The sequence below is a fragment of the Dromaius novaehollandiae genome, chromosome 6 (genome assembly GCF_036370855.1).
Source record: "Dromaius novaehollandiae isolate bDroNov1 chromosome 6, bDroNov1.hap1, whole genome shotgun sequence".
Lineage (NCBI taxonomy): Eukaryota > Metazoa > Chordata > Aves > Casuariiformes > Dromaiidae > Dromaius > Dromaius novaehollandiae.
In genome coordinates this window covers 40,523,558-40,550,120 of record NC_088103.1, presented here as the reverse complement: position 1 = coordinate 40,550,120, position 26,563 = coordinate 40,523,558, and the positions used below count along the sequence as shown (strand labels likewise).

The 26,563-nt window shown below is 36.0% G+C and overlaps 2 protein-coding genes across 3 annotated transcripts in view; one reads left to right on the top strand and one right to left on the bottom strand.

Moving 5' to 3' along the window:
- The window catches only part of GFRA1 (GDNF family receptor alpha 1), a 206,870-nt gene that overhangs the window by 8,230 nt on the left and 172,077 nt on the right, over positions 1-26,563 (top strand). Inside the window, exon 1 of one of the 2 annotated variants that reach the window (XM_064514274.1) lies at positions 15,031-15,047. The exons of the other annotated variant lie outside the window; for it this stretch is intronic. The gene's annotated coding sequence lies outside the window, so the exon portion shown is untranslated. Of the gene's footprint in view, positions 1-15,030; positions 15,048-26,563 lie in introns of those variants that run through there. 2 annotated transcript variants of the gene reach the window in all.
- On the bottom strand, positions 1,306-24,692 carry CCDC172 (coiled-coil domain containing 172). The gene is made up of 8 exons (XM_026096178.2): positions 24,614-24,692; positions 24,268-24,353; positions 20,673-20,789; positions 19,765-19,930; positions 17,711-17,812; positions 16,901-17,003; positions 2,180-2,267; positions 1,306-1,338 (listed from the first exon to the last, which is right to left on the bottom strand). Exons 1-8 carry the CDS (start codon positions 24,690-24,692, stop codon positions 1,306-1,308), a joined length of 774 nt encoding a protein of 257 aa, XP_025951963.2.

Below are 26,563 nucleotides of genomic sequence, written 5' to 3'. Positions count from 1 at the left end.
CATAGAAGTCAGAGGGACTAAGTTATTTAAAATTAAGCACGTTCTAAGAGAATCTCTATCAGGGGAGAGAATAAAATTTATAAGGAAGTCAGCTCCAACAGGACTGGTTATTAGTGATGATAATTCCAACCTTTTAGGATTATCTTAGTTAACGCAGCAGATCAGAATCTTATTTGATACCAGTGCTGCAGATTGCATCTTGCCAGACTTCAAATTGCTGCTGTGTCCTAAAATGGGAAAACTTTCTCAGGCAGCACTTGGTCAATTTCCAAAAAAGATTGATTTCTATCCTCTTAATAACACCTCTGTTACAGTTTTCTGAGAGATGAATACCACCTGTAGCTTGGAGGGCTCTGGCTGTAGAAAAAGCAGTAAAGAAGATATTAGCCATCCTCCTGAGCGGGAGGTAGATTGAAAATTATTTGCATGCACAGTTACACATGACCAGATGATGGCTGCAGACTGGGCTGAGGTTGACCTCAGTGAATGTCTTTATAATTCAGGTGCTTACAGTAAGACCACATAAAGTCAGGTGCCAGTATGGGGCTAGGATCATACCGGTGCAAATGAAGAGGGTTCCTTACTCCATGGAAATTCTTAACCAACTCCCTAAAAATTCAATCTTTCCATTTAGAATAGAGTTTAGCAATTGCTGCCAAGTGCTGAAGCTAGCACTCAGTATTTTGGGGGTTGTCAGAGAGGAAGAGAAGAGTTTTGATACAATCAGAAATCAGGTACTAGGTAATAGAGTGGGGTGACTTACCATCACTGGAGTCAGCTACTGATCAGTATGTTTGGGAATAATTTTGGACTATCATCCAGTATTGCTAGAGATGAACTGCTTCAGAGAGTTTGTTAAAGAATTACTTTGTCAAGGCATAAATAGCCACAGCTCCTTTTAAGCAATTCTTGATGGTAATATCAGGTTTTTTTTCTCCAATGAGACAACATCACTACCTTAAAAATAGGAGGAGAGTGCTTATTCCAAAAAAAAAAAAAAAAAAAGGTACATAATGAATGGAGCTGGTAGTATAGGAACTCTGCTGTATGTGTACTGGACTGTGTATTGCCCATTCATAGACAAAAAAGAGGAAACTTAGGATGGATATCTGCTGAATTTGAGGACAAGACCAAAAAAACCACCTTTAAAGCAGTAAAAATTGTTTTTAATGAAAAGTGAAGGGAGACAAACTCTAGTTTAACCTACAAAAAATAAAAACAATCTTTATAGAGGCTGAACAACATATCTTCAAAATATGTAAAGACTAGCATCTATGACATTTTGTATGATGTGTCATATATTATTCAGTTGCCTGAAGACTTTTTTTGTGATAGTTTCTGGAAAATGAAAAGAATTGAATTATAGAAAATCAAATCTAATGAGTTCACTATGTTCATTACAGAGAAGTTTTTAAATGTTACATTTTTTTTGTTTCTGAAAATGTTAAGCATGATAAAATTAATGGATGAAGTACAAGAAAGTTGCATTCCCTCCAAAAGATATTTTAAAGTTATCATAAAAGTCAGTAACACAAATTTTCCTTGACTTCTGTTCTATTACTTATACTAGTGGCAGCTGCATACAAGTCAATTGGGCTCTGAAATGACCATTTAAAAACCCTTTGATTTCAAAAATGGAACTTCAGAATGTTTTTTCTCTTTGTATTGTTGCATAGATTGATAATTATTGAAATTTGAAAATTACAGAAATTTGAAATTAAGACTGATATTTAGAGAAAAACACAATTAATAACTTTTCAAAAAGAGATTGTGACTGGGCAAAATACAATATTTACATAAAAGGATGCCTCCACATTCCCATTTTACATTTGACTGACAGCTGGAGTTAAAGATTAATTTAGCTCCTGACTGCATAATCTTTTGCAACTTTGAAGAAACTAATGATTAGTGCTAGTCCTACAACTAGGCCTTTCTTGTGCTAAAAATGTATCTTCAAAATGTTTTCTATACTTCTCTTTGCCATAAGAAATGATATTCCTGGACATTTGGACAAAAGAAGCTAAAACAAATGAGAAATCGGGGTGCACTTGCATGCAAAGACATTTGGCTGTGTACAGAATATAAAACTGCTTATCTAAAAGCACAGCTAAACATTATAAACTACACCTTTCAAACTAAAATTATCAAACACTTAAAATATGTAGTGAAAATGGCATACCATTTGCAGAATTTCAATTTCTGTTTTAAAAGTCTCACAGACATTTTCCCAATGATCATCTTTGTAATTTTTCAATTCTTTCTTCAGCCTGTGTCCAAAAATAAATAAATTATGATTTCAGAGAACTGTTATCTGGATAATTATTTTGTTCAACTTTGGTCTCAATTGTCTATTTGACCTCCATGAGAAAACCCTCATTGATATATTTGCCTGATCGGGATTTAATTTTGCTAGTTTTGTAATTGTCAGTCCAACATCATGCTCTCCTGCAACACCATTGGATTTCATTCATTGCTAGCAGCTGTGGTAGCAGTATGGAGAACTTCAAAAAATGATAGTCCAGGTTTTTATAAAATATATCTTGAGTAAGTGCTCTATTAGATTTCTAGACTGTGATGTTGTCATTAGTCATCATTTTCCTTATTTAAACATGTGAATTCGAAAGCTGATGCTCACTAAGTATCATATGGTTATCCCGTTCTTACTTTCCTTTGGGCATCCACCTGTACCATGGGCAGAGACAGAATATGGGAGTAGTTGGACCCTCTGCCTGATCATTCTTGTATGGCCATTCTTGTGTAATCATTGTTCCATATCCCTCCACAGACTCTCTTTGCTGTTGTTGCAGTTTTCCCCACTGTCCCTATTATTCTTCATTCTCTTGCTGTCTCTCTCCCCATAGTCTCAGCCAGGCATTCTCAAACTTCTCTGCAATGAGGACTAATTTTAATATACAGATTTTCTCATTACTCTCTTCTCCCATTCAAAAGAGCATAGACTTTTTCCATTCTTTCAGGTTTGTTTGACAGTCCCTGTGGCACTAGTAGCTATTACCTGTAAAAGTATTGTTTGCATTTTCAATGCAAAATATCAGTAGCTTAACATTAAAATGTTATTTGGAAATCAAAAAGCATGGAGCTCACTCTATACAGCGAGTTACCTCTGGACCCAAAAGAAGTGGTCTGCAAAAAAAATTTAGGGTGCTATTTGGTTTTCCCTAAAGGGGTAGAGATGTTCACAACAACAGTGCTTGCACGGATAAAACTTTCTTCTGTCTCTCGGAGACAAGCTCCTAAGCAGCTTTCACAGACATCTCTTTGCTAATTTTACATTTGGCATGGAAGCAGTTAATAAAACAGACCTTCTCAGCAAAAGGAGTCTCAAAAACTGCAGCTCCTGAGACACTGCAGCTTCTCTCCAAATGTTTTCATAGAATGAAAAGAAACAGAGGGCTTGACTTACCTAACACTGTCTAACAAACCAGGCTCACAGCTCATTGTAGGATATCAAATAAACTGTCAAATATCCAGAGTTTGAAAAGCAAAAAAAAAAATGCAGTTGACCTGGGAGAAAAGCCCTTTATAGAAAAAGAGCTCTCAAGGGGAATATCAGTGTTTAGGACACCTGTAAGTCATTAGTCCTGCTAAAAGTAGACATCTGAACCTTACACATCACCCATTTTTTTTGCTTTAGATTAATATTCAATAGGACAAGAGAAATCTAAGCCAGAGCTTTTAGGAGTCCCAGGTATACGAGGTGATGAGATTATATTGAGTCTTTCCATAGCTGTCAGTTAAAAAAAAAAAAAGCATAACGAGAAAGCTAAAGTTGATTACCCTTAATATAGCTTCAGGAATCAATGTGGATATTGTGGGCCATATACACAGACTGACAAAAAAGGAAGAAAAGCATATATTCTGTTTCTTATTAAATAGCTAAACCGATGCATTAAACTGATGCAGAACCCTGTTTCTACTTAAGTTGAGAGAGGAGGTAGCTACCATTTTTTTTTCTTTTACGTACTAGAGAATAAATTAGTTAACCTTGTTATATAGATGGTGCACATCTTTAGCTATCCTAGTGCAGGTAGACTTTGTTTTCTACATAAGAAAATGTGTGTTTGATATCTAAATGGCTTTGATAATGGAAAAAGGTATAGCTTAGACAGAAATAGTTTAGTCACAATCCGGCATTAGAATAGTAGCATAAAACTGAACCTTAAGTTTATTCTGTTGCTCCTTTGGAAAATGTAAATATCATACCATGAATATGGAAACAGTTACCTGTTACATGAGCTACATGTGTATGTGTTTGTGTGTGTGTGTGTGTGTATGTATTAGAAAGGGAGAAATGCCTCTTCTTTCAGAAGTATTCGCCCTGAATTCATAAAATATACATGTGTTCCAACAAAAGGAAATTTTAAACTATACTTTAAGAAATGTAGAACACACTGTACTGTAGTAAAGTTTACTGTGCTCATTTACAGACCCTTTTCATTGGGAGAAGTTCATCTCAAGGTCTAAGATCAGATTCTGATCTTGGTTACATGGATTAAATTAGCTTTACTTCATTGCCTTGGCTCCTCATTTTTTATTTTCTGCATATGTCCTCTGTGTGATATTAGACCTTTAATTTATCTTAGACAAACAAAAGCCCTGCTTTGTTAAATTTACTTTAGGAAAAGTCATGATCTGTTACTTTCATAGAAAATGATCCCTCATTGTCTTCCACACTATGAAATTGATGCACAGCCGCTTTGCTGATTGTCAGCTAAGAATGATACCAGTCCATGTTAGGTATATGCTAAGGAGGAAACAACCAGAAAATATGCAGCACTCTTGGGATTGTGAATTAATTACTATTGGTGATGTCCTTTGAAACTGTAACGTTCTGCCAATGTATTTTTTAATTTTATTTAAAATACTTTAGAAAACTTTTAAATGTGGCGCCAGCACAACTTCTTATATAGTATGGGGTGGCGGTGGTAAAATTAATTCATTCAAATGTGATGCTTAATTTTTACATTAATTAATTGATTCTACTTTCAGGTCTTCCTTCTTTCTTATTTAGAAGCTAGGTAATTACAATATGTGCCAGGAATATTACACTAACAAAACAAAGGCTGTCTGTTAGGTTACAGAATACACAATTAATGCAGCAGAGAAGCCTGAGTTACTGAATAAATGATGAAGTTTTACCAGAAGGAATGTGAGACAACAGAACTATTCAAAATAATGCTTAACCTGGATATAATAGATTTAGCTTTTAGCTTTTTCCTTTTAGATCTGAGATGAGGAAGATACTCATCCTCATCCTTTCACTATCAGAATGGATATGCAAATCAGTTATACATGGAACTATATGGTCTAGATGTAGGGTAGGTTTTCTGTCACCTTCAGAAATGGAAAGAGATGAACATCCTGCCACTACACCCTCCCTATCTCTACGACAACATGGCAATCCCTTTAAAAAAAACTCTGAAAAATCAAATTAGAATTTGGCCCCCCACATCCTTTGTTTTAGTTCTAGCATTTTAGCCTCTCTGAGGACAAATATATCTTTCAAAAATGACATTTCAGTGGATTAACACTGTTTTAGTCAGTTACAGCATCACAGCTAATGGTCTGTAATAAATAGCTGGGGTTGAAATGCCAGATTTGTGAAAGGAGGTTTGACTGCTCCTTTGAAAAATATTATTTAAGATAAATAACAATAGCAAAACCTAGTCTTAAATCAAGTAGGAGGGACAACAGCATCAGCTTTTTGGGGGGGAATGTTAGTTTTTCCTAGGCTGCACTCTGCTATCAATGATCCATTTTCCATTATTTGTGAGTGCCAGAAGCGAGAAATAGATGGAGGTGGAGGAAATCACTGAAGATGATAGATTTTGCAGCTTCGAAATGAGTGCAGCTATTAAATGTCATTGTCATTTGTGGTTGACATGCACTCATCTTGCAGTTCAGCTGTATATACAGTAGGCAAATAGGAAAAATAATTGTGAAATCAATAGATGTTGCTATTATTGAATTGGACTGCAATGAAAATAATGTTACTGGCATATAGGTTTCTCTGAAAATCATCCACAGATTCATACTACTGGATCAAGGCTCCAGTAGCCAAAACTTGCATTCCAGGAATGATTTTATGTACAGAGGTCTCAGAGAAGAAATAGTTTGTTCTGAAGAGAGGGTGAATATGTGTTTTAGAGTGGGTCTTTTTTTTTTTCCTAATAAGCAAGAGATAGGAAGGCCTACCCAGTTATTGTTGCAGTTGCAGAAGACACAAACTATTTCTTCGTTATGTTTTGCTGAGACAAGCAGAACATTTTCTCATTCTCCTTCTTGTCTTTGCCTTGCTCATGCCTACCATTTTATTTTTTACCATAAATACAAGGGAAAACATTAGAATGTATTACAACAGGAAAGGAAATGTTCCTCACTGATTTACAGGAAACAGAATTTATGGTATAAACATGGAAGTTCCCTAAAAAGTTAGTTATAAATCTGAAAGCATGTATGTTGCTTTTCCTGAATTTTATTAGAAAGGTCAGAAAAAATATTTATCAAGATTTTAAGACTTGACTCAAACTGAAGAAAAGTATAGAAGATTTTGTTTATTGTCTTGAGACAAAGTAGAGCTAATGCAATGAGACCAGCCTCAATTCAGTATTGGGACTAAATTAATGTGTGATTCTAAAGTGACAGCAGGATTTTGCTAGGTATCTACAGTCTGCTGACAATACCAGACAAAGAATGTTATTGCTGAAGAAATCAATACATTTCAGACTATTATCAATTGATTGAGAAAGGGAGAAAATGAGTCCTAAATGGAAGTCAGTATTTCAAAATATAAACTCAAGCACTTGAGTTGAACAAATAAATTATAAAAGTATGTGCTAGATGGAGCAGAAATACAAGAAGCAAATTAAGAAAGTGATCTAGTAGCAATAGTAAATTACAGCAAGAAGATGCAACACAGTAACCAAAACAAACAGGGTACTAGGCTATGTAAAAATGGGAGTAAATGAAAAGAAATAGAAATACCTTAGGTAAAATTAGAAAACCTCAGCTTCTGCTGTTCTGGATCAAATGCTGATTGTGAAACATATAATTATCATTGATTAAAGTTTGTGTTTTGTGAATGCTATCAGACAACTCTTTATAAAAGAAGGTGAATGGCATCCTGGGCTGCATTAGGAACAGTGCCGCCAGCGTGTTGAAGGAGGTGATCCTTTTCCTCTCCTCAGCACTGCTGAGGCCACATCTGGAGTGCTGGGTCCAGTTCTGAACTCCCCAGTAAAAGAGAGATATGGACTTAATGGAGTGAGTCCAGAGAAGGGCCATAAAGTTGATTAAGGGGCTGGAACACATCACGTATGAGGAGAAGCTGAGAGAGCTGGGACTGTTTACCCTGGAGAAGAGAAGGCTTGAGGGGATCTTACCAGTGTGTACAAATGCCTCCTAAGAGGATGTAAAGAAGATGAAGACAGACTCTTCTCAGTGGCATCCAGTGAACAGACAAGAGGCAATGGGCACAAACTGAAATACAAGAAATTCCATTTAAACATAAGAAAAAACTTTTCTTACAGTGAGGGTGGTCATATGCTGGAGCAGGTTGCCTAGAAAGCTTGTGGAGTCTCCAGCTTTGAAGATACCCAAAATCTGACTGGACAATGTCCAGAACAACCAGCTCTAGTTGACCTTGCTTTGAGCAGGTGGGCTGGACTAGTTGATCTATGGAGGTCTGCTCCAGCCTCAACTATTATGGGATTCTGTGAAAAGTACACTTAGGTCTTGGGAAATGTTTTCTTAATTTATATTCCCAAACACCTAAAACATCACAAGAAAAGCTTTAAGGAATATATTATTATAGATGGAGAAGTGTGGAAAGGTTGAAATACATTGAACTAAATTGCACATTTAGGATGAAATTTGCTTTTATGTAAAGAGCAAACACCACCACTTATCATAGGAACAGACTGTGTAAGAAGAGGTTATAAGGGAAAGGAGAAATGTACAAGCATAACAGACATCAAAACTGAAACGTATTTAGGAGTCAATAAGATTACTATTGAAAGGCAGGGGAAATAATGTATGGCCAATGATCCTTCTAGTCCAAATGTCTTGATTTTTGTACTTGCACAGGGAAATGTAGATTTCAATCTGAGTGCATTAGTGCAGCTATCCTATTGCTGTACTAATCTGTATCCCATCTTGGTACTGTTCTGCTTTGCTTCATGAGGACTGTATCATTTTATCAGACCTAGGAAGGATGTAGACATGTCCTTGACTCCTTCTGTAAGACAGGGTCTTCATTCCCCACACCTCTTGCAGATTGAATGCATCTTTTTTCAAAATTCAAAATAGTTGAGAGATTTGTTCGCAGTATTGCAAACGAAGTGTCCTTAACATGAAATGCTATACTTTCCTAGTCTCTGTTGGAAATACCTCTTGCTTTTACCTTTTCCACAGTTATATTTACTAGTTTATATATATTTACTAGTTACAATATATTTACTAATTTATAGTTATCTTTTGATAAGACTGTGTGCTAAGGTCTCTCTTCTCCTTTGCTTCCAGGCACTTAATCCTTAGTTGTACTCAAATACATGAACTTGCACTTTCTATAGTTATATTCCTCATAATTTTAATTACTTTAGTCTACAAGGACTAGAGTTCTTCCATTTTTTCACAGTATTGTCTTAACACACTTGCTATATCGGTCATTATTTAAAACATTAGGCAAGATCAGCTGTGACTGTAGTTACCTTCCTTCTCAACACCTTTTTTAGCTCTATTGTATTGTCACCATTAGTCATCTCCATATTCAAAATTTTTAATGCCAGTCTTCTCCAGGTTAACTAATACTTTCCCACTATTTCCCACTGGGATAATATCAAATACTTTACTGAAGTCCAGATGGATGACATTTACACATTCTCTGTCTAACCAGGCAGTTGTGTTATCAAAGAAAGATATCATTAGTCAGAGTTGATCTACTTTTTATAAATCCGTAACATAATTTATACGGGAAACCTATTTTAACATAATTCAAAACGTAATAGTTCCACTGGGCACTACTATTAAGAAGAAAAGCTTCAAAAATCAATGAGCAGATTGTCATTAAAAAACTCATTTTGAATCCCATGTATTACTCCAGAGATTGATATTTCCTGCTTATAAAATTTAACATAAAATTAAATTGCAAATATTTTTTTCAAAACCACCAGAATCATGGCCTCAGGCAGTCCACTGTTAGTATGAAACATTTGTTCAGCTTTAATGGACATATTTGTCGTATGATTTATATGAAAGAAAGCATCATTTGTTCCTTCATAATTTTGGTAATGGAATTTTTTTTTTTTGTATTATGAAGTATCAGAAGTAATTCTACATCTTTATGAATTAGGCAAGTAAACAAAGCCTTAAACCATTTATAAAGTAAACTACCTTCATGCATTTCCCTTCTGCTATTGCATTTCTGAAATAGAACAGAAATCCAGGCTTTAAAGAAACAATGTATTCTTAGTCTACCTTTAGAACTGTGAAAAATACCAATTTTAGGTAGAAACTGTGTGCTCTTAGTCTAAATAAATTTTAATTAAAATTATTTCTAGGTTGCTTTACGTAAGCCACATAAAATATAAAATTAAAGTATGAAAGAAGTTAATTAATATAACAAGTAATTACAGATAATATAATAGAGTCAAAGGCCATAGCTAGGAATTTACTAGTATCAGTTAAAGGCCCTGCTTGACTCTTGTGTTGTACCACTTAAGTGATGCTATTTGCTATCTGCCAGGGAAATGTGACTCAAGGGAGCTGATGCCAAAGTTCTCTTTTGTTCTGTGTTTGGGGCTGACAGAACAGATTATTAAAATAAGGCTTTTGATTTTAATGGCAGATCTCTTCTGAAAAGGCCCTCTTTTCTTAAAGATTTCTCTGAATTATGCACTGATACCGTGAGACTTACAATGTCCAGGGTGCCTACACAGAGGCAGAGGGCACACAAGGTCTTGGAGAGAGAGAAAGTAAAAAATAGAAACCTGTATGCATGCAATGTAATTCATATTTTGACCCCACTGTTCTGTTTATAGCATTTTATAACCAATGATATTCAGTAATACTGAAGCAAAAACATTTCAGGTTTAGGTCAGTAAGAACCAACATTATGCTGCCAAGAACTGCACAAAAGAAGCTGACAAGAGCATGAAGAATTTAGCCTCTAACATTAATAATCAAGATGGCAACATCAACACAAGCTTCAACACTTCTCTGAATGAGTGAAAATCATTCATAAGAGAAAATGAATTGAAAATGTAAAATGGTTTTTGTTTTACATGTTCTTAATCAGAACAGATTTTAATTAGATCCAAATTTTTCATGAGTGTTGAAGGGATTCAGATTGTCTTAACTTTGAATATTTATTTCTCTTTTAAATTTTGTGATTGACTTAAAGCGTCTTATTTTCCTACTGTCTTTTTCTCTCTCTCTTTAGCTTTTTAGAATTTCACTAGTTACTAAGAAGTAACAGTGGACATAACAGCAGGATTGCAAAGTTCTAATTTTTCTTTTCATGATGAGTAACTTCTTAGTATTCTGTGAAAAAGTTTCAAAAGAGTAGAAAAAAGTTTAAGGAATACTGAAAGTCTAATTCATTGTCATTCTGTTCAATGATAAAGTCAATCAGAATTTAGTTCAGTACAAAAAAATTAGCACTGAAGTTTGCAGTAGAAAAATTTGAAATGGCATCTCCCATAAAAGCATAATTTTTGATGGAACACTGTTTTTCTTCAGAAAATAAAATATCTCAACTTCTTTCAACCACTGAATATACAAGCCTGGATATCCAGGAGCAAGTATATCCCACAGACTTACTTGGGACATCACTTGAAAGCAAAGGTCTGGTGTATCATGTTTAAAAAAATGAAGAACAGTATTCTAAATGAAAATATAAAAGGGGGGAATCTTTTGAAATAAAATGCATATGCAAAATGCAGAATACACTATAGCTTATCATGAATGTGTGAAAATTGTAGTTTTTTGAAGAAGGGAGTGAAAGTTAGTCAACACTGAACAGTTGTGAAAGAAATATTTTTGTGCAGGTTGATCTTAAACAAAACAAAACAAAAAACAGTTATCAAACCACTGAGGGATTCAGAATATTTTTAACTGTGCTGGGGGTTATTATGTGCAGAAGGCAGATTAGTCATTTATAGTATATAATAATTTAATGGAAAAGACAGTAGACATGAAATTTTGAAAGTTCAGAAGACAGTCATAGGCAAATTATAGCAGCAACAATCATGTAATGTGTTTTTTGACATTAGTGATACTGTTGGTAACGGTTTTCCCAAACCAACAAGAAGGTAGAGCACTCCCTGACCTCAAGGAACTCTGGCTGCGTTTTGTCAGAAACTTTCCTTCTAGTGTTGATCATCCATTCAAATGCTGCATTTGGAAAAGGGTGTCTTTCAGGGCTGTCATATCTCATAAAAAGATGACATAAATGATAATCTGTTTTTTCTCCAAATATGCCACTTTTTGGAAAAGTACACACTCAAAAAAATCCAAATTTTACTGGATTTTTATTTTAGCCCTTAACCATATCAGTACATAACATTCAAATTTTAGTTAGCTTTTTCTTGTATCTGATACGTATTAGAACATATCTGTAACTGCAGCACCAATAGCTGCAGGAATTAGCACTGTACGATTCTCATGACCTTTTGTAATTCTTTGATGGATTTCAGAAAAATGTTATGAATGTGTAGATATGTTACAGGGAATTTTTCTCAGATCAAAGATGAATAGCTGTAATTTGAGTTAGCTGGCTATGTTCTTCAGCTGAAATACAATTTACTTGAAGATACATACTTAATTATAATGAAGATTCTTGCCTTGCCAGCTATTTTTGTTATTGATTTTTAAGTGGGGACTAGTATGTGCTACAATAACAGACTTAGAAGGTGGCCTGGGAGCTACATATATCAGGTTATTGATGCTAACTGTCTCTTGCATTTGTTCTAAGGAAGCATTGAAATCATGGGTAATTTTACCTTGGTAGAAAGCGGTGTGGTTTCCTGCTCTGTAAAAAGTGAGAAAATCAAATTTTGTGCTTATTTCATTGAAAAAATATGCCTTTTTAAAAATCTGCATTGCCTGTATTGTGTCAAAATATCTTTCTCTGCATAATGTGCACTAAATACGATTTTCAGTAAAAACTAAAATGATATTCCTGCAATAGATTCTGTATGGAGAAAAAGCTTTCATTAAAGAAAAGCCTTGTCTTAGCCTAAAAAGGGTCATTTTCCAAACAGAGTACATCCAATCAAACTGACCAAACTGACAAACTGATGTGACCAAAACTGACTCATATTAAAATATATGCTAGTATGCCTAAGATTGTATTGGCTGTCACTTCGGCTACAAAATGTCCTTCATTCACAAAAAGGTGTCTGCAGACGGTCAGAACGGTTTTCTATTTCACTCCAGGTGCCTGGTGCCTTAATTGTTCTCACTGACACTGCAGGAATGCTTCTTTGCTCCCAGGTTCCCTTTGAGGGGGTACCCAGGGCACTGGACAGGATAATTCACTCAAGAACCTGCTCCAGAAAGACTGTCAGCATGAGGATTGCATCAGAATTTCCTCTGCTGCAACAGCCATAGTCCCTCAAATACTTCTGTACCACATTGCAGGGCATGCAACACATGCTTGCTATTATGCTTTTGACCACTGTGTTGTGCTAGACATAATTCCTTTTGGTATTTCAGGCATTCTGAATGGAAAGTATGTGTCCATAAAAGAAAATGTATCTTAACGTCACAGAGACACCACAAAGGGACAAGATGAGATATTATCTGACCAAATGCTATGCAGCATGCAGAGAACACTACCTTGAAGCACTGTGGATACAAGCCAATGCATATGCATTGATCTACGGGCCATTTACGGGCCATTTTCTCTGCCTCATGCAAGCCACAATGGTAATAGGTTCCTAGGATAAGTCAGTTTGAAAAGGACATCAGCAGGTCACCTAGTCCAACCTCCTGCTCAAAGCAGGGTTGGCTATGAGGTCAGACCAGGTTACTGGGGTCCTTATGCAGTCAAGTCTTGAAAACATTCAAGGATGAAGACTATGCAACCTCTCTGAGCAACCTTCTCTACTGCAAGACTGTCCTCATGCTGAATTTTTTTTTTCCTTAAAGCCAGTCTGAACCTCTCTTGTTTCAACTTATGCTTTTTGCTTCTTGTCCTCTCACCATGAACCACTGTGGAGATCCTGGCTCCATCTTCTTGGTGACCTCCTTGTTGGTATTGGAAGGTTATTAGTTCCCTCCCAAGCCTTCTCTTCTCCAGGCTGAACAAGCCCTATTTCCTCAGCCTCTCCTTATGGGGCTAATGCTCCAGCCCCTGACTATCTTGGTAGCCCTCTGCTGAACTCACTCCACTTTCTCTGTACTTTTTTTAAAACTGGGGCGAGGAGGAAGGGCGATGCAAAACACAGTCCACACAGTGATCTAGATGAGGTCTAATGTGCTGAGTAGAAGGGGAATAATCGCTCTTTCAATCTATTTATTATAGTCCTGTTCATATAGCCCAGGATATCATTGGCTGTCTTTGCTGCCAGGGCACATTGTTTGCCCGTGTTCAGCTTGGTGTCTACCAAGACCTCCAGGTCCTTTTCAGCAGAGCTGCTCCCTAGCCTGTATCATTGCAATCTGCAGAACTGTGCATTTGTCCTTGTTGAACTTTATCAGGTTCTTGTCGACCCATTCCTCCAGCCTGTTTAGGTCCCTCTGGATGGCGGTCATGCTCTGGAGCATATCAGCTGGTCCCCCCAGTTTGGTATAATCTGAAAACTTGATGAACAAGCACTCAATCACCCCCTCCAGGTCACTGATAAAGATGTTAACACAGGATAGGTCCCAGGATAGACCCCTGCAGTACTCCACTTTTTATTAACATACAGCAGCCTTGCAAGGACATGGCCCAATTCTCTCAGCAAACTTGGGTGCAGCCCGCCTGGTCTCACAGACTTTTATGGGTCTAGGTCTCTTAAGTAATCCCTGATTCAACCCTCATGCACTGCATAGAGGCCCAGGAGACCTTACTGGTGGAGACTCAAGTAAAGAAGGCACTGAATACCTTAGGTTTACGTGTGTGCATTGTCACCAAATCACCTGCCCCATTCAGCAACATTCTTACATTTGAACATCCTTGTTCAGCCTTTTACAGCTAATACACAAATAAGATTGAAAGACTTTATTGCTTTGGTCAAACTTGCTTGAGCTGACTTACTTGTAAAACACAAACATAACGCCAATCAGCCATGGCCCTTTGACTTTAGTAAAAGCATGGGCAAGCTAATATAACGAAATGTTTTTATGAGTCCAGCTTGGGATCAGGGCTTAAAATTTTATTTAACCAGGTATTTTATGTAAACAAGACAACTTCTTTGTAAAATATTTCATTTGAAAAGCATGCAGAAGCAACAGCAGGATAAAACTGATATTTTGTTTTTCTTGGAAGATAATAATAAATTTTCTCAAAAGATTGTAATAGTAGCAGTTAAGAGGTTTAATTTTTAGGCAACATTGAAATATTCCACCAGCAAAACATACTATTTAAACTTCCAAACTGAACTGAGACACAGCATTGTTTTTGTCATTTGCTTTATTAATGTTTTCTAAGAATTTGTAATAAAATAGTTTTAGAGAAGAAATGTTAATGCATTTTCCTCATTATTTAGATAATAACTGAAATACCTGGCTTTTATCAAGACACTGACTAACCTGTAACCAAATTTACTTTCCTTCTGAGTCAACTCTGAATGAACTGTACTGATGTTACATCTCCTTCATTTAATGTTAAAAGCTGTTTGATGTAAAATAGCTTATCATTTTGAAGGTCAAGAAGTCATATTCTTTGTTGAATATGCAGCTTTAGAACAGAAAGCAAAGCAATCAGAGGTAGTTTAATAATTAGTGACTCAGGAATGTTATGATTTAATTTTCACTCCTTTCTTCCTTTGTATTATTTTACAGATGACCAAGTCTGTGGAGAGTTCAAGATAACATAACCTGAGGTGCCACTTGCAGTTACTTAATTAGTTTTCTTTTTCATTCTCTTCTGACCCCAAATATGCTATTAATACCATATAATACTTTAAATTCCCTTAATTCTCTTAATTCAGCAGTTCTCTTCCTCTTAATTCAGAAGTCCAAACCAAAAAGTGATGAGCAGGTTTTATAAAAAAAAAAATTAATAGCCGTATATGAGTCTGGTGAGGTTTGAGATTATTTTACACAGCACACTGCAAGGACATACAGATGTAGGCAGATGAGGAAGGTACTGGAAGTGTGGTACTATGCTAATGTGCAAAACTATATTGAAAAGAAGAATCTGTTCGTGCTGACACAGAAGTGCAATAACATAGCTAAATTGCTTCTGGCATCTAAGTTAGCTTGTTGAGAGCCATCTATCTCTGTAAATCATTGTGCTTTTGCATGTATACAAGAGATCAAAAGCAAGTGCAAGATAAAAATATGATTTATGCAACTCTCCTAATTTTTTCTAGTATCTGAAATGAAAAAACCATATTAATGTAAATAAACGTTCTTCAATATATTATTGCATATTAATGAGCACTTGCTTCTTTGTGATTGTAGTAATAGCAGTAGTAGCACTTTAGATCCTCAGGCACTACATGCAACTATTAAATAATGTAAGCTAACTCTGACCATAAAATGAAGCATTTTATGAATTAAGAAATTTTATCATACTTCTTGCTTTGCCTGCAAATGAAGCTTGCTGTTTTTGCGGTTAAGATAATTTAATATATTTTATCCACTTGTGTCTTCCACCCAGACACAACCAAAATATAGTTCCACAGATCTGTGAGTTAATTTCCCTAGTTAGACATACATTCATGGAATGAATGATTTGCCTATGATCTTGTTGTGAATCAGTGGCAGGGCAGGGGATCTAAAGTAATCTAATGTTTGCTAATTCTCTATTTTATACACAGGAAACTAGTTTTAGAAAACTAATTATGCCAATTTGAATATTAAGTGACATTATGGCAGTAAACTGCTCCAAGGGAAGTGTGCTATTTAGACAGAAGATGACAACTTCATATATCAGAAAACCTAATATATCACAATGGAATGAGTAACGTAAAAGAGTGAATTAAAACAGACTGTCTTACAGAACTACAGCCACTATTATTATTTACATTGTCCTCCTCTATGTCTATGTTGGATGCAAAGTTTTTGCTATTGTATGCAGAATTGTAAGCAAACTAATTTTTACATTGAGGAAATTTTGGCCACGTCTCAACAACATATAAGGAGTTGAGGAGGGCTATTAATAGGGCATTTTCTTTCAAAAATTAGTATTCAGCAAAAAATGGGCCTTTAACAAACCATCTTTCGGAAATACGCTCTGGGTTCCCTGCAAAATTTTATTTTTCCTTGATTTCAGAAAAAAAAACCCCTGTATTTATTTATTTTAGTAAAGAACTCAGAAATGTTTAGGAAAAAATGTGATGTTAACAAAAGCTGCATTTTCCTTGAAAATTTCTATTAGAGAGTATTTTGGACCAGCTCTTCTAGGAGGAGTTCATTTGCATTGTCTGTTAAATAGTTTTAAATATTCACAGACATATTCATAGAGAACACCATAAAATAGAAAAAAGATGCTCACTTAGGGGTATAGTTGTTTTTTGCACTGAAAGATTTCTTGTTGAAGAAAATTGCATACTTTTGTATATGGGGAAAACATAAACATCACGTCTGAGCAAACTAACACCTAATGAATCATTACCAGTCTGTTCCCTTATATTGTATAGTAAAGGTAGAATAGGCATTGCCACTAGGACTGATCTATAATTACAGATCTAAAACTTGATTTAGGAACTTACTGAAATGACACCGTTACCTTAAACACTCAGGATCAGTCTGAGGTTTTTCAGTGACTTGGACTTTTTCTGCTTCTAAATCTTTTGTGATTCCTTTAGCCTCCCTGATAACTTTTTCAAGATCTAAACATAAAATAACAATGACCTTTGAAATATACTTTAGTCATATGTATTCCAAGGCATCCTATATTTTCTAAATTTATCTTTTTAAACTTTTTGCTGTGAAAACTATTTGGAGGGTAAAAGCATCAGAATGAGAGACATTGTTTTACTATTGTAATAGGTATAAACATTGCAGTCTTTCAGACACTTTCATACTTTTCTCCAAACACTTTATGAACATCTCTCTCCTGGCTCACTTACTATGTGTTATTTACTCATTTACAGAGGTCTAGACCCTTAGCCAAACCTGTCTTTATGTATGCAAAACATGTTGCTTCTTAAACATTTGAATGTTAGTGATATTCTTTAATTATAGGTTAATGGGTTTTAAAAAATATTCATGCTGGTTTTAAGTTCACTTTTAAATATACATCTTACCAGCAAAAGTGGAAATTGCTTTTTCATGTTTACAGGTTGTGATTCAGCAAATCTGTACATACCTCAGTTTCAGTGACACTCAATGTGAATATCAGAATTCAATATTTGTTACAGACATGTTTTAAAATGATCTGCTACATAATGTAAAAATATATACAAATCTTATTTCTATGACTTACTCTAATTTGCTGAGATAAATAACTTGACAGAAAAGATTTTTCAAATGCATTTGTCAAATCATAAATAATTATCATAACAGACAGCCAGGTGATTATCAGACACACAAATACCTTTGAGTTTGCTCTGGAGAGCAAATAAATCCTGCTTTATTTCATTCTTCTGCAGCTGGAGTGCATTTAACTGACCATTTTTATGTTCCATTGACTCCATTTCTAAGAGAAAAAGTTATATCCTAAATTAAAAGCGTTACAGTTTTAGTTTTCATGATATAATTTTAAATATTCTTAACTACTTTTACCGTCTTCAGCTACTCAAAAAGAACATTAAATATAAAACTAAAATTACTTGTATAAAACCCAGTTCACAGGAAATTATATGTCCTATAACACATATTACTATGAAAGAAAATTTTAAAAATTTTATTAAGATGTTTGACAGTTTTGTTGACTGAACATAAAAATAATTATAAATATTTTACTTTAGATTTACTTCAGCTATAAAGGAAGATGACTTATTGTATAGGTGGACTTGTTGAGTAGGTAGGACTAAAAAAACCCATATTTTGTTTAGTGTTACAGGCATTTGAACCAGAATGTTGACAGCTTCTGGAGTTAATTGTGATTGTTTCCCTCACAACTGGTTGACCTCATATACTTGTTTGAGTGATGCTAGTGTGCTCAGGAGTGTAGCAAACACAAAAACAGACAATCTGTACCTCGAAAGAGTTGCAATTTAAAAAGGATGGAATCGAGAAAACAACTGAACCCAAGAAAGGATTTTAGTCACCTTTCCTGTCCTACTGGCCTAACCTCTGAGAGACTGACTGATCGGATCTGTCTGAATATGTAATATGAAAATAAATTAATAGTTAAATATAACATCTGCCACCAAATACAGACCGTTTTTTTCAGTTGCAGATCAGAATCAGAGCCACATCAAATAGAAATGAAAGTACCATTAAGTAGAAACTCAAATGGGCAGTTGTATTTCAGTGACTTTGCATCAGCAGCCAAGGAATACAAAGTGCTGGTGTTTGATGAATCATAGAACTGTAAGACTGGAAAGGACTTTGAAGGGTCATCTACTGCATTCCTCCTTCTGAAGGCAGGGTCAGTTATACCTCTGTCATTTCTGACAGATGCTTCTCTAACCTGTTCCTAAAGACCTTCAGTAATGAAGACGCTACAATTTCCTAAGGCAATCTCTTTCCATTGTTCACTGTTCTTAGTTAGAAACATTTCTCAAATAGCTAGCCTGACACTCCCTTGCTGCAGTTTACGCCTGTTACTTTTCATTCATTTCACTATGGGTGTGGAGAATATATAACTTTCCTTTTTACAGAAGCCTTTTAGAGATTTGAAGACTGATATCAATCTTCCATCAGTCCTTTTGTCCATAGCTTGAATAGTCCCAATTCTTTCCATTTTTCCTGGTCATGTCCTCTAGATCTCTAATCATTCTCACCCCTCTCCAGCTGGTCCACACCTGTCTTAAAGCGTAAAATCCAAAACCAGATGTGCAGTACCCCAGCTAAGAGCTTAACTGCCCTAAATAGAGCAAAGGATTATTTTGCTTGTCTTAGAGGTTAAAATTACATTTATACATCTTAATATGTTGTTGGCTTTCTGACATGATTGACTCATGCTCAGCTTGTGATCCATGACAACTATTTCCGTGCTGTAGGACTGCTTTTCAATCTGACTCTGTTCTGAGAAATCTGATATTCTGTATCTTGACTCAAAGATAATGTTATCCTGTGGCTGTAAAAGACGAGTCCTATAAGACATCTGTGCATATAATTCTTACTGAAGAAACTTATTTAAGTCAACCATAGGTGAGTATAATCATTGCAAGCCTAACATGGTACATTATGCGTGGCAGTGCATCTCTGTGCTGGCTATAATATCAGACACTGGAAGCAACATTTGCAGGTCTGCTTCTTCTCATAATGTTCATTGTCAGAAAGGGCTGAAGAGGATGGGGTGTATAAGAGGCTAATTATGTCAGTGTAATGTGGTAGGTCAGATCACTCTTCCAGTTTAGCGCTAAGAAGTGTGTCCAGACAACAAGACAACAGGTTTCAAAATAATGTGTTGCAGAGCTATATTTTACTGATTTGTATACTCTGGTAATCTAAGATAAAATCCCTCAATGTAAGACTTACCACTTTTTAAAAGAGCTGTCTCATTCTCTAAATCATTTATTTCACTCTTGACTTTTTTTTTAATCAGATGATCTCTATTACTTGTTAGTCCATATTCATTGTTAAACTCTGTTACTTCCCTAGTAAAATTATCTTCTTCTTCAGTCATTTTTCTCTTTGCATCTGTCTGAAAAAATAAGGGGAAGATTGAATGTTCAGGTGAAAAAAGAGGGGCAGGCTGAAACACAGTCAATGTTTACCCTTACACTTAATAAAAATAATATATTTACTTTTCCTGACATATGAGAACATGAAAGCGGTCTACAACTATCATTTTTTCTGTTGTTTTAAGCTTGCTTTTCCAACAAAGTAAATGGGTATATTCTTTATATGCAAACATTTCAAAAATTGCTAAATTATGTTATAGACCCTGTGCTAGATGTTTTTAAGTTCAAGTCTTTATTGAAATTAGTAGAAAGTTCTGTTTCAAATCAGTAGCATGATATGGCCACTCTTTTTCAGACTGTTTTTAAATTAAATAGAGCTGTTATTTATTCCTCTGCAGAATGTAGACGCAGTATAACTCTCTTGATAACTCCCAGGAAAGCTGTTTTATTTTCTGGGAAAAAAATATGCTAAAGACAAAGACAATATTAAACAGTCATTTAACAACAGACATTAGAAATTGAAGTTAAGAACATTAAATCAGCTCTGTAAATAATCTGGAGTACACATTACCTAACATCAAAGATTAAATTAAAAGTGAGAATTTATTTACATTTATATTTTTAAATATGCTAGAGCCAGAAAATAATTTAATTGTTCAGATTTATAATATTAATTCTTCCATATTTTCAAATTTTAAAGCTGACTACACTCATGCAGTTTGGTAGAGATGAACCATATGAATATTATAGCTGGAAACATACAAAGATTTTAAGAAGAGCACTCTTTTGATTAATAAGTTCAACTTTCTGTTTTTCTAAGCTGTCTTCACGTTTCTTCAGAAGTTCTAAGTAGAAGAGTTTTTCAGAAAGATGCTGAACCTTCCAAGAGAAAAAAAAATGGTTATAAAATGAGGATATTGTTTATTGGTTCATATATTTTGATATGGGATGACAGGATCTTTGTCCATTTAGAACACAGCTAGTGTAGCTGCTGGATAAGCAAAAACATAATAGCTCTTTTTTCCCCTCATTAGCTTCCAATCTTCCATAAAAATCTGGAGAAGTATCCTCTCTTTAAAGGCTGGATTTAGTGCTGGTCACTCTATCTGAAAGGGCATTCTAAACTTTCTCCTGTTTAGAAGAAATATTTTCAGGTTAAAATTAGGGAAAAAGGTGATCACGTTGAATCTTATACCCAACATAATACAGTGTCCTCCATCCCACGGTCTTGCTCATCACGTACCAAACCAGACAATAAAATCAGAGGGACAGAGGTCCAAGATCACTGTTATGACTGAGATTATCTGAATGGCTGTACATGTCATCAACTCTTCAATGCTAGTATTGTGTAGCTAAAGGAGAGAGAGAGATGCTCATATTTTGCTGAGCACAATTCCTGGAATTCTCAGCCAAGGAAGTGTGGAGAGACTGCTCATGGGCTGAAGACAGTTTGGCCATAAACCACAAATAAACCCAAGCTGCTATTTTGCATATAGTTTTATTTTTTAGTTCTAATTATTTTAAAAAGTAGTTTATGCTGTCCAACCATTTCATTTTCAAAATTTTCTGAAAAATACCTCTTAGTTTTCCACCATACCCACTGTATCATTATTTAATGTAGGTTAAGATACATGGTGGAATAAATTATAAGACCAGGCAAATAGGAAACAGCTAAGTGTTCAAGAGTCTTAAAAGATGAGAAGCATTCATCTGATGTAGCAGAGAAGAGGAGGTCAAGAGAATAACTCAATCTGTAAGAATCAGAACAATGAGTAGGGAAACCAAAGTTAGCAGCAGAATTGCCCACAGACCATAAAGGCACAGAGTAGGTATCAGGAAATAAGCTGAACAGTCAGGGTGATACATGACTGTTCGTGTTTGCAGATGGAGAAAAGACCAATTAGTAATAATATTACAGAGGCAAAAAAACAAAAGATCGGTAAATCATATAGATGACATTGGAGAGGGTACAGATTAAGTACATCTGATTAAAAAGGAGGAGGACAAAAGAATCAGATGTAACTAGAATAAGAATTGGAAAGGAAGGGACCAGATTTTTTCTTTGTCCCTGACATGTCTGACAGGCAGAGTGCCAAGGAGGTGCTTGCCTCAAAAACATGTATTTTACATACTAATTCAGAGAGAGTAGATGGTCTTATTCTACCATATTTATATTACTGAACATAACTAGCTACAGTGTAGTTTTTTTATCTGTATAGCGCCTATATAATCTATGCATTTGCAACAGATTTTCTTGAAGAAATCATTGAGCCATGAAAGGCAAAATGCTATAATTCAGACTCTAATTACATGCTACTTGATTTTACAGAACACAGGGAAAAAATAGCATTTCCTGGGAACCTTTGATTGACCACAGGCAGTCTCTGTGAAACAGATGTCAAAACACTTTTGAACTCAGTCTCATCTCCTTGCTCAGGAATAAGCCCCTCTGCATGCATGTGCTTGGGTATGTATGCTTAGAGAGAAGATGTGCAGTTATTTGGTGCAGGAATTTAGTTGAAGAGCCTTATTTAGTAAGATTTGAATTATATTAACTACTGTAAATATGTTTAAAGTGTAAATAATAAACTTAATTCCAATAGTGAAAAATAAATTACTTTAAATAATTTAATTTCAGTAACTGTATTGAAACTTTAAACCTAGTCTGGTTGAAATGCATTTTTTCATTCTTTTTATTTTCTGTATCATTTTCTTTTTATAAATCAAACAATGCCAGACTAAACAGGCAAGTAAAATATATTTTTGTGGACACCAGTAAGATTATTATTAATTCTGGTGGGAAGGGCACACAAGATTTAATTAGGAATGGTTCTTCAGTTCTTCCCATTAGTCATTTACAATAATGGCTCTACTCTTGGGACCATCTATACCTACCACATAAACCTTCATTATAAATCACAGTGAATCAATAACAAATTTGCAGCATACAAATAAAATTGTGATGTTCATAAACTAATTTATGAGCAGACTACAAAGGACTTGACCCAAATACAATTTGTGTTGGCTAAGTAACAGTTCCTGTTCTAAAGCTCTGCTGGGCCCTATGATTGTGGCATGCATAAATGTAAGCATGTGAGTAACTGCTTGCAAGATTATAGAATGAACTTGCAACTAGAAAATATTGTAAATGACTTCTGTCTTTTCTTCTGACCCCATCACAGTGATATTGATGCATACATATATACATACAGATATACAGTACATAGTTTTTAACAAAAGACAGAATAGCCTGTTTGTGGAAGAATGACATTCACTCCCCAAACATTTATTTTCATAATTAGCTGAGGTAATTCCCCAAGTGTTCTTGTAGATGTTTGTTCAAGTAATAGGACACAACAGTCCCAACTTCAGAGGAGACTCCATATGCTTTCCTATTGTGCATATACATTTTGCCAGCGCAGATACTTAAGAGCACAAGGGACAATATTTAGACTTCATTTTCAGGCACAAGCAAATGGATTTTTTAAATCATTTGTAGCAACAGGTATTAATGCTGAAAAACCTTGCAAAATTGGAAGCCTAATCTAAAAATTGGATTGCAGTTTGGTTAAAGGGAAAGCATAATAAAATCTTTAAAACATTAAATAGATTTAGAAATTTTCCTCAGTCTTTAGTATCACTAATGAAACTCTTAGGCCTGGCATAACTGAACATAGGCTCCCTGGAAGATTTTAGTGTATCACTCAAGATCCAGTGAAGTAAACCTAGGGAATGTTTTCATATATTTTCTGTGAAATGAATAAAACTTTAAAATAATTGGAGTGGGCAATGAAGAAATGATTTCCAGGCCTCTGAATGAGTGCACATGTCAAAAAAGAAAATGCTGCAACAAGCTCCAAGAGTGTTACGTTGAGGCTGCTCAAACTGTACCAAAACAGTTAATTTGTCCTGCAGGTCACTTCTGGTGTCTGTGTCTTGTGGACGGACTGACCTGACAGTGGCGATTTGCTCCCTACCGACCTCTTTCTGGGGAGTAGGTGTGACCTTCCTGTGTGGATGTGCTGCGTTCAGTGAATATGGGTTTTGGAGGTGGTGTTTGAAAATGTTCCTACCACGGAGGTGAGCAAGCCCTTGCACATGTCCAGGGCTCAGCCTGAGGAGTGAGATCTGTGAGAGAGAAAAGTCACTGACAGACTTCTTTTCATGTGAAGCACATGGATGTGCTGATAACGATCACTACAGAAATGTTTGCTGTAAAATTGTTAAACATTGAGCCACTCAGTAGATGAATACTTCTTAAAAGTGTTTATGAACTTATTCATAAAAAGTATAGATCACGTACTTGTAAAAATATTGTATGTCATTATTATATATACTATAAACATTGCCAGCTTACCTTAGTTTCTAATTTTATTTTTGCATTGCTCAACTCTTCTTTTATTTGGTTAATTTTTTCATAACTTCTGTTTATGTCAAATTTAACTGCAACACAACAAGAATCTGTAAGCATGTGTGACCAGTTTGTAAAATTTAGGTTCTTACACAAAGGTGCCATTGGCAGGAAGAGGCCAGCCTGGCTGCCTGCCTAGCTTTCGCCAGTTATGTTCCCTACATGATATTGCTCCAAGCACAAGTGTGGCGGGACTGCCTCGCTCCCCCTGAGGATCCTCCAGGGAAGGGAGAAGCCAAGCGGCGCAAGTGGTGCCGCCACTAGGTACACAAGATGGCTGCCGGGGGCTGACCTTGGTGTATGAGGCGCCTCTTCTCCTCGGCCTGCTTCTCTGTGCGCTGTATTTGTTGGAACAGAGCATCTATGTTCATTTCTGCCTTCTCTTGGGCAGCTCCAGGAGCGTGTGGGATCTCCAGTGCTCGCATCCTTCTTGGAGGGCTGGTTAATGAAAGCCCGGGGTGCCCCGGGACAGGGGAGGCCTGCGCCAGGCTGCAGCCTTCCCTCAGGACTCTGCCCTCCCCCAGCCCTTGGGCCTCCGCTCTGCCCTGGCCTGGCCTCCCCGGGAGGGCTTTCCCGTGGGGGACAGGAAAGAAACCCCAGACCAGGAGGGAGGTGAGCAGTTCCCCAAGAGCAGGAGGGAAGGCAAGTGGCCGGAAGCGGCAGCTGCTCCCTGGCGACAGGGACCGGCTGTGCAGGAAGGGCGGGCTGAGGAGAGCCGGGGATGGGGGCCCTGGGCAGAGCGAAACGTGAGGGAAAGGTGGGAGAGAGCCCAGCAGCCCAGCAAGCAAACGCTAAGGCAGCCCATGCTGGAAATAACGAGGACTGCAAACTAGCAGGCAGAAAAGAAAGACAGTAGGAGCGCGGAAGAAGATATTACAGCAGGCAAAAGGCATCTGACTGGCTCAGTCTTGTTAAACTTGTGTGCATTTGTGAAAAATCTGATTCTTACCGAGGGTCTGGGGAGTTTTGATCAAACAATTCTAGCTTTGTTTATTTCTCTGGGGCCAAATACTTTGTACTAGTTTTGTGTTGTTCAAAAGCTGGAGCAGGTTCTTCCTTTTTCTACAGAGTGTTCACCGCATGTTTTTAATAAGTTTAATATAGCTTCCCAGTAATTTTATTTACCTTTTGAAGATTGATACATAACCTTAGCAGTTATGGCTGAAATCTGCAATTTTCATACAATCCCCAGGAAGCTGATAAAGCTGACTGCATAAAAACTAAGTAACAGTGATCAAGCTCAACTCAGTGGCTGTTGTATGAACAGCGTCACTTTTATATGAAATGACAGTGTTTCCATTCCAGATGGGCTCTGCAAACAAGGATCAGAATCTAGCCCACTATAAACTGTCCGGAAATATACTTGCATATAGCTTAACTATGCGATGAGCTTCTGCAACTTTTTAGTTTGTACATTATTGCCTGGAATACTTGGAAATGTAAATAGCTAATCTAAAATAAAATTCTTATTACAGGACTTGTTCCTGCATCTTGAAAAGGTCTAACTACATCCCCTGCAAGACTTACCTGTGTGAAGTTGACCTATTTGCTTTGAGAAGGAAAAAGCCTGGAGGAATGTAACTTTATACCCTTCCAGCCTTTTTAACATTGAAAAAGATTAGGAGTATTGACAGTCCTGTCTTGTTAGAGTTTTCCTCAGAGGAGGTACTGTCTTGGAATAGAATGCAGTAAGAATGTTTAGAAATTAGAAAGAGAAAATGCTTGACCACAAAAAATAGAGCAATACACATGAAAGGAGAGTACAAATGACTTAGTAGTGGAAAAGCTGCTCTAAGTTAGTAGAATGATACTGAGAATTCTGGGAAAATATTATGTTATAACATGGTACTTCTTAAAAAGTACTTTTTAAAGAGAACACAACGTTCCATTTAAGAAGGAAAATCTGAGTTCTGATGAAATTTTAAACCTGAAACTAGCACATTATGTTGCAGAAAATGTAATTATTTTTTAAGTGGAACAAAGTGCAACTGAGGGAAAAGAGTTCACAAAAGTGACTTTAGAAGATGCTTCAGAAATGAAGATTCCTACCCAAAGGCCAATGGAAAAGCAGATGAGTCAAATGGTAACATTTGGCAATAGAGAGAGATCTGTTACGCAGGTCTGTTGAGTGAAAAAGTCGTTTTACTAACTTCAAGTAAATGAACTGCACTATTAGTGGATCAAGGAGAAAATAAAATGAAAAGCCTGCTTTTAAGTTTTCAAGACTTGAATGCTTTTGTGT

What these genes read in the sequence shown, in the direction of transcription:
- CCDC172 (XM_026096178.2), bottom strand. Translation starts at nt 24,692, where the DNA reads ATGAACATAGATGCTCTGTTCCAACAAATACAGCGCACAGAGAAGCAG. An exon ending in GTGCTCTTCTTAAAATCTTT is followed by an intron (nt 19,931 to 20,672) that starts GTATGTTTCCAG and finishes TTATTTTTTCAG; the next exon opens with ACAGATGCAAAGAGAAAAAT. An exon ending in GACAGCTCTTTTAAAAAGTG is followed by an intron (nt 17,813 to 19,764) that starts GTAAGTCTTACA and finishes TTTTTCTCTTAG; the next exon opens with AAATGGAGTCAATGGAACAT.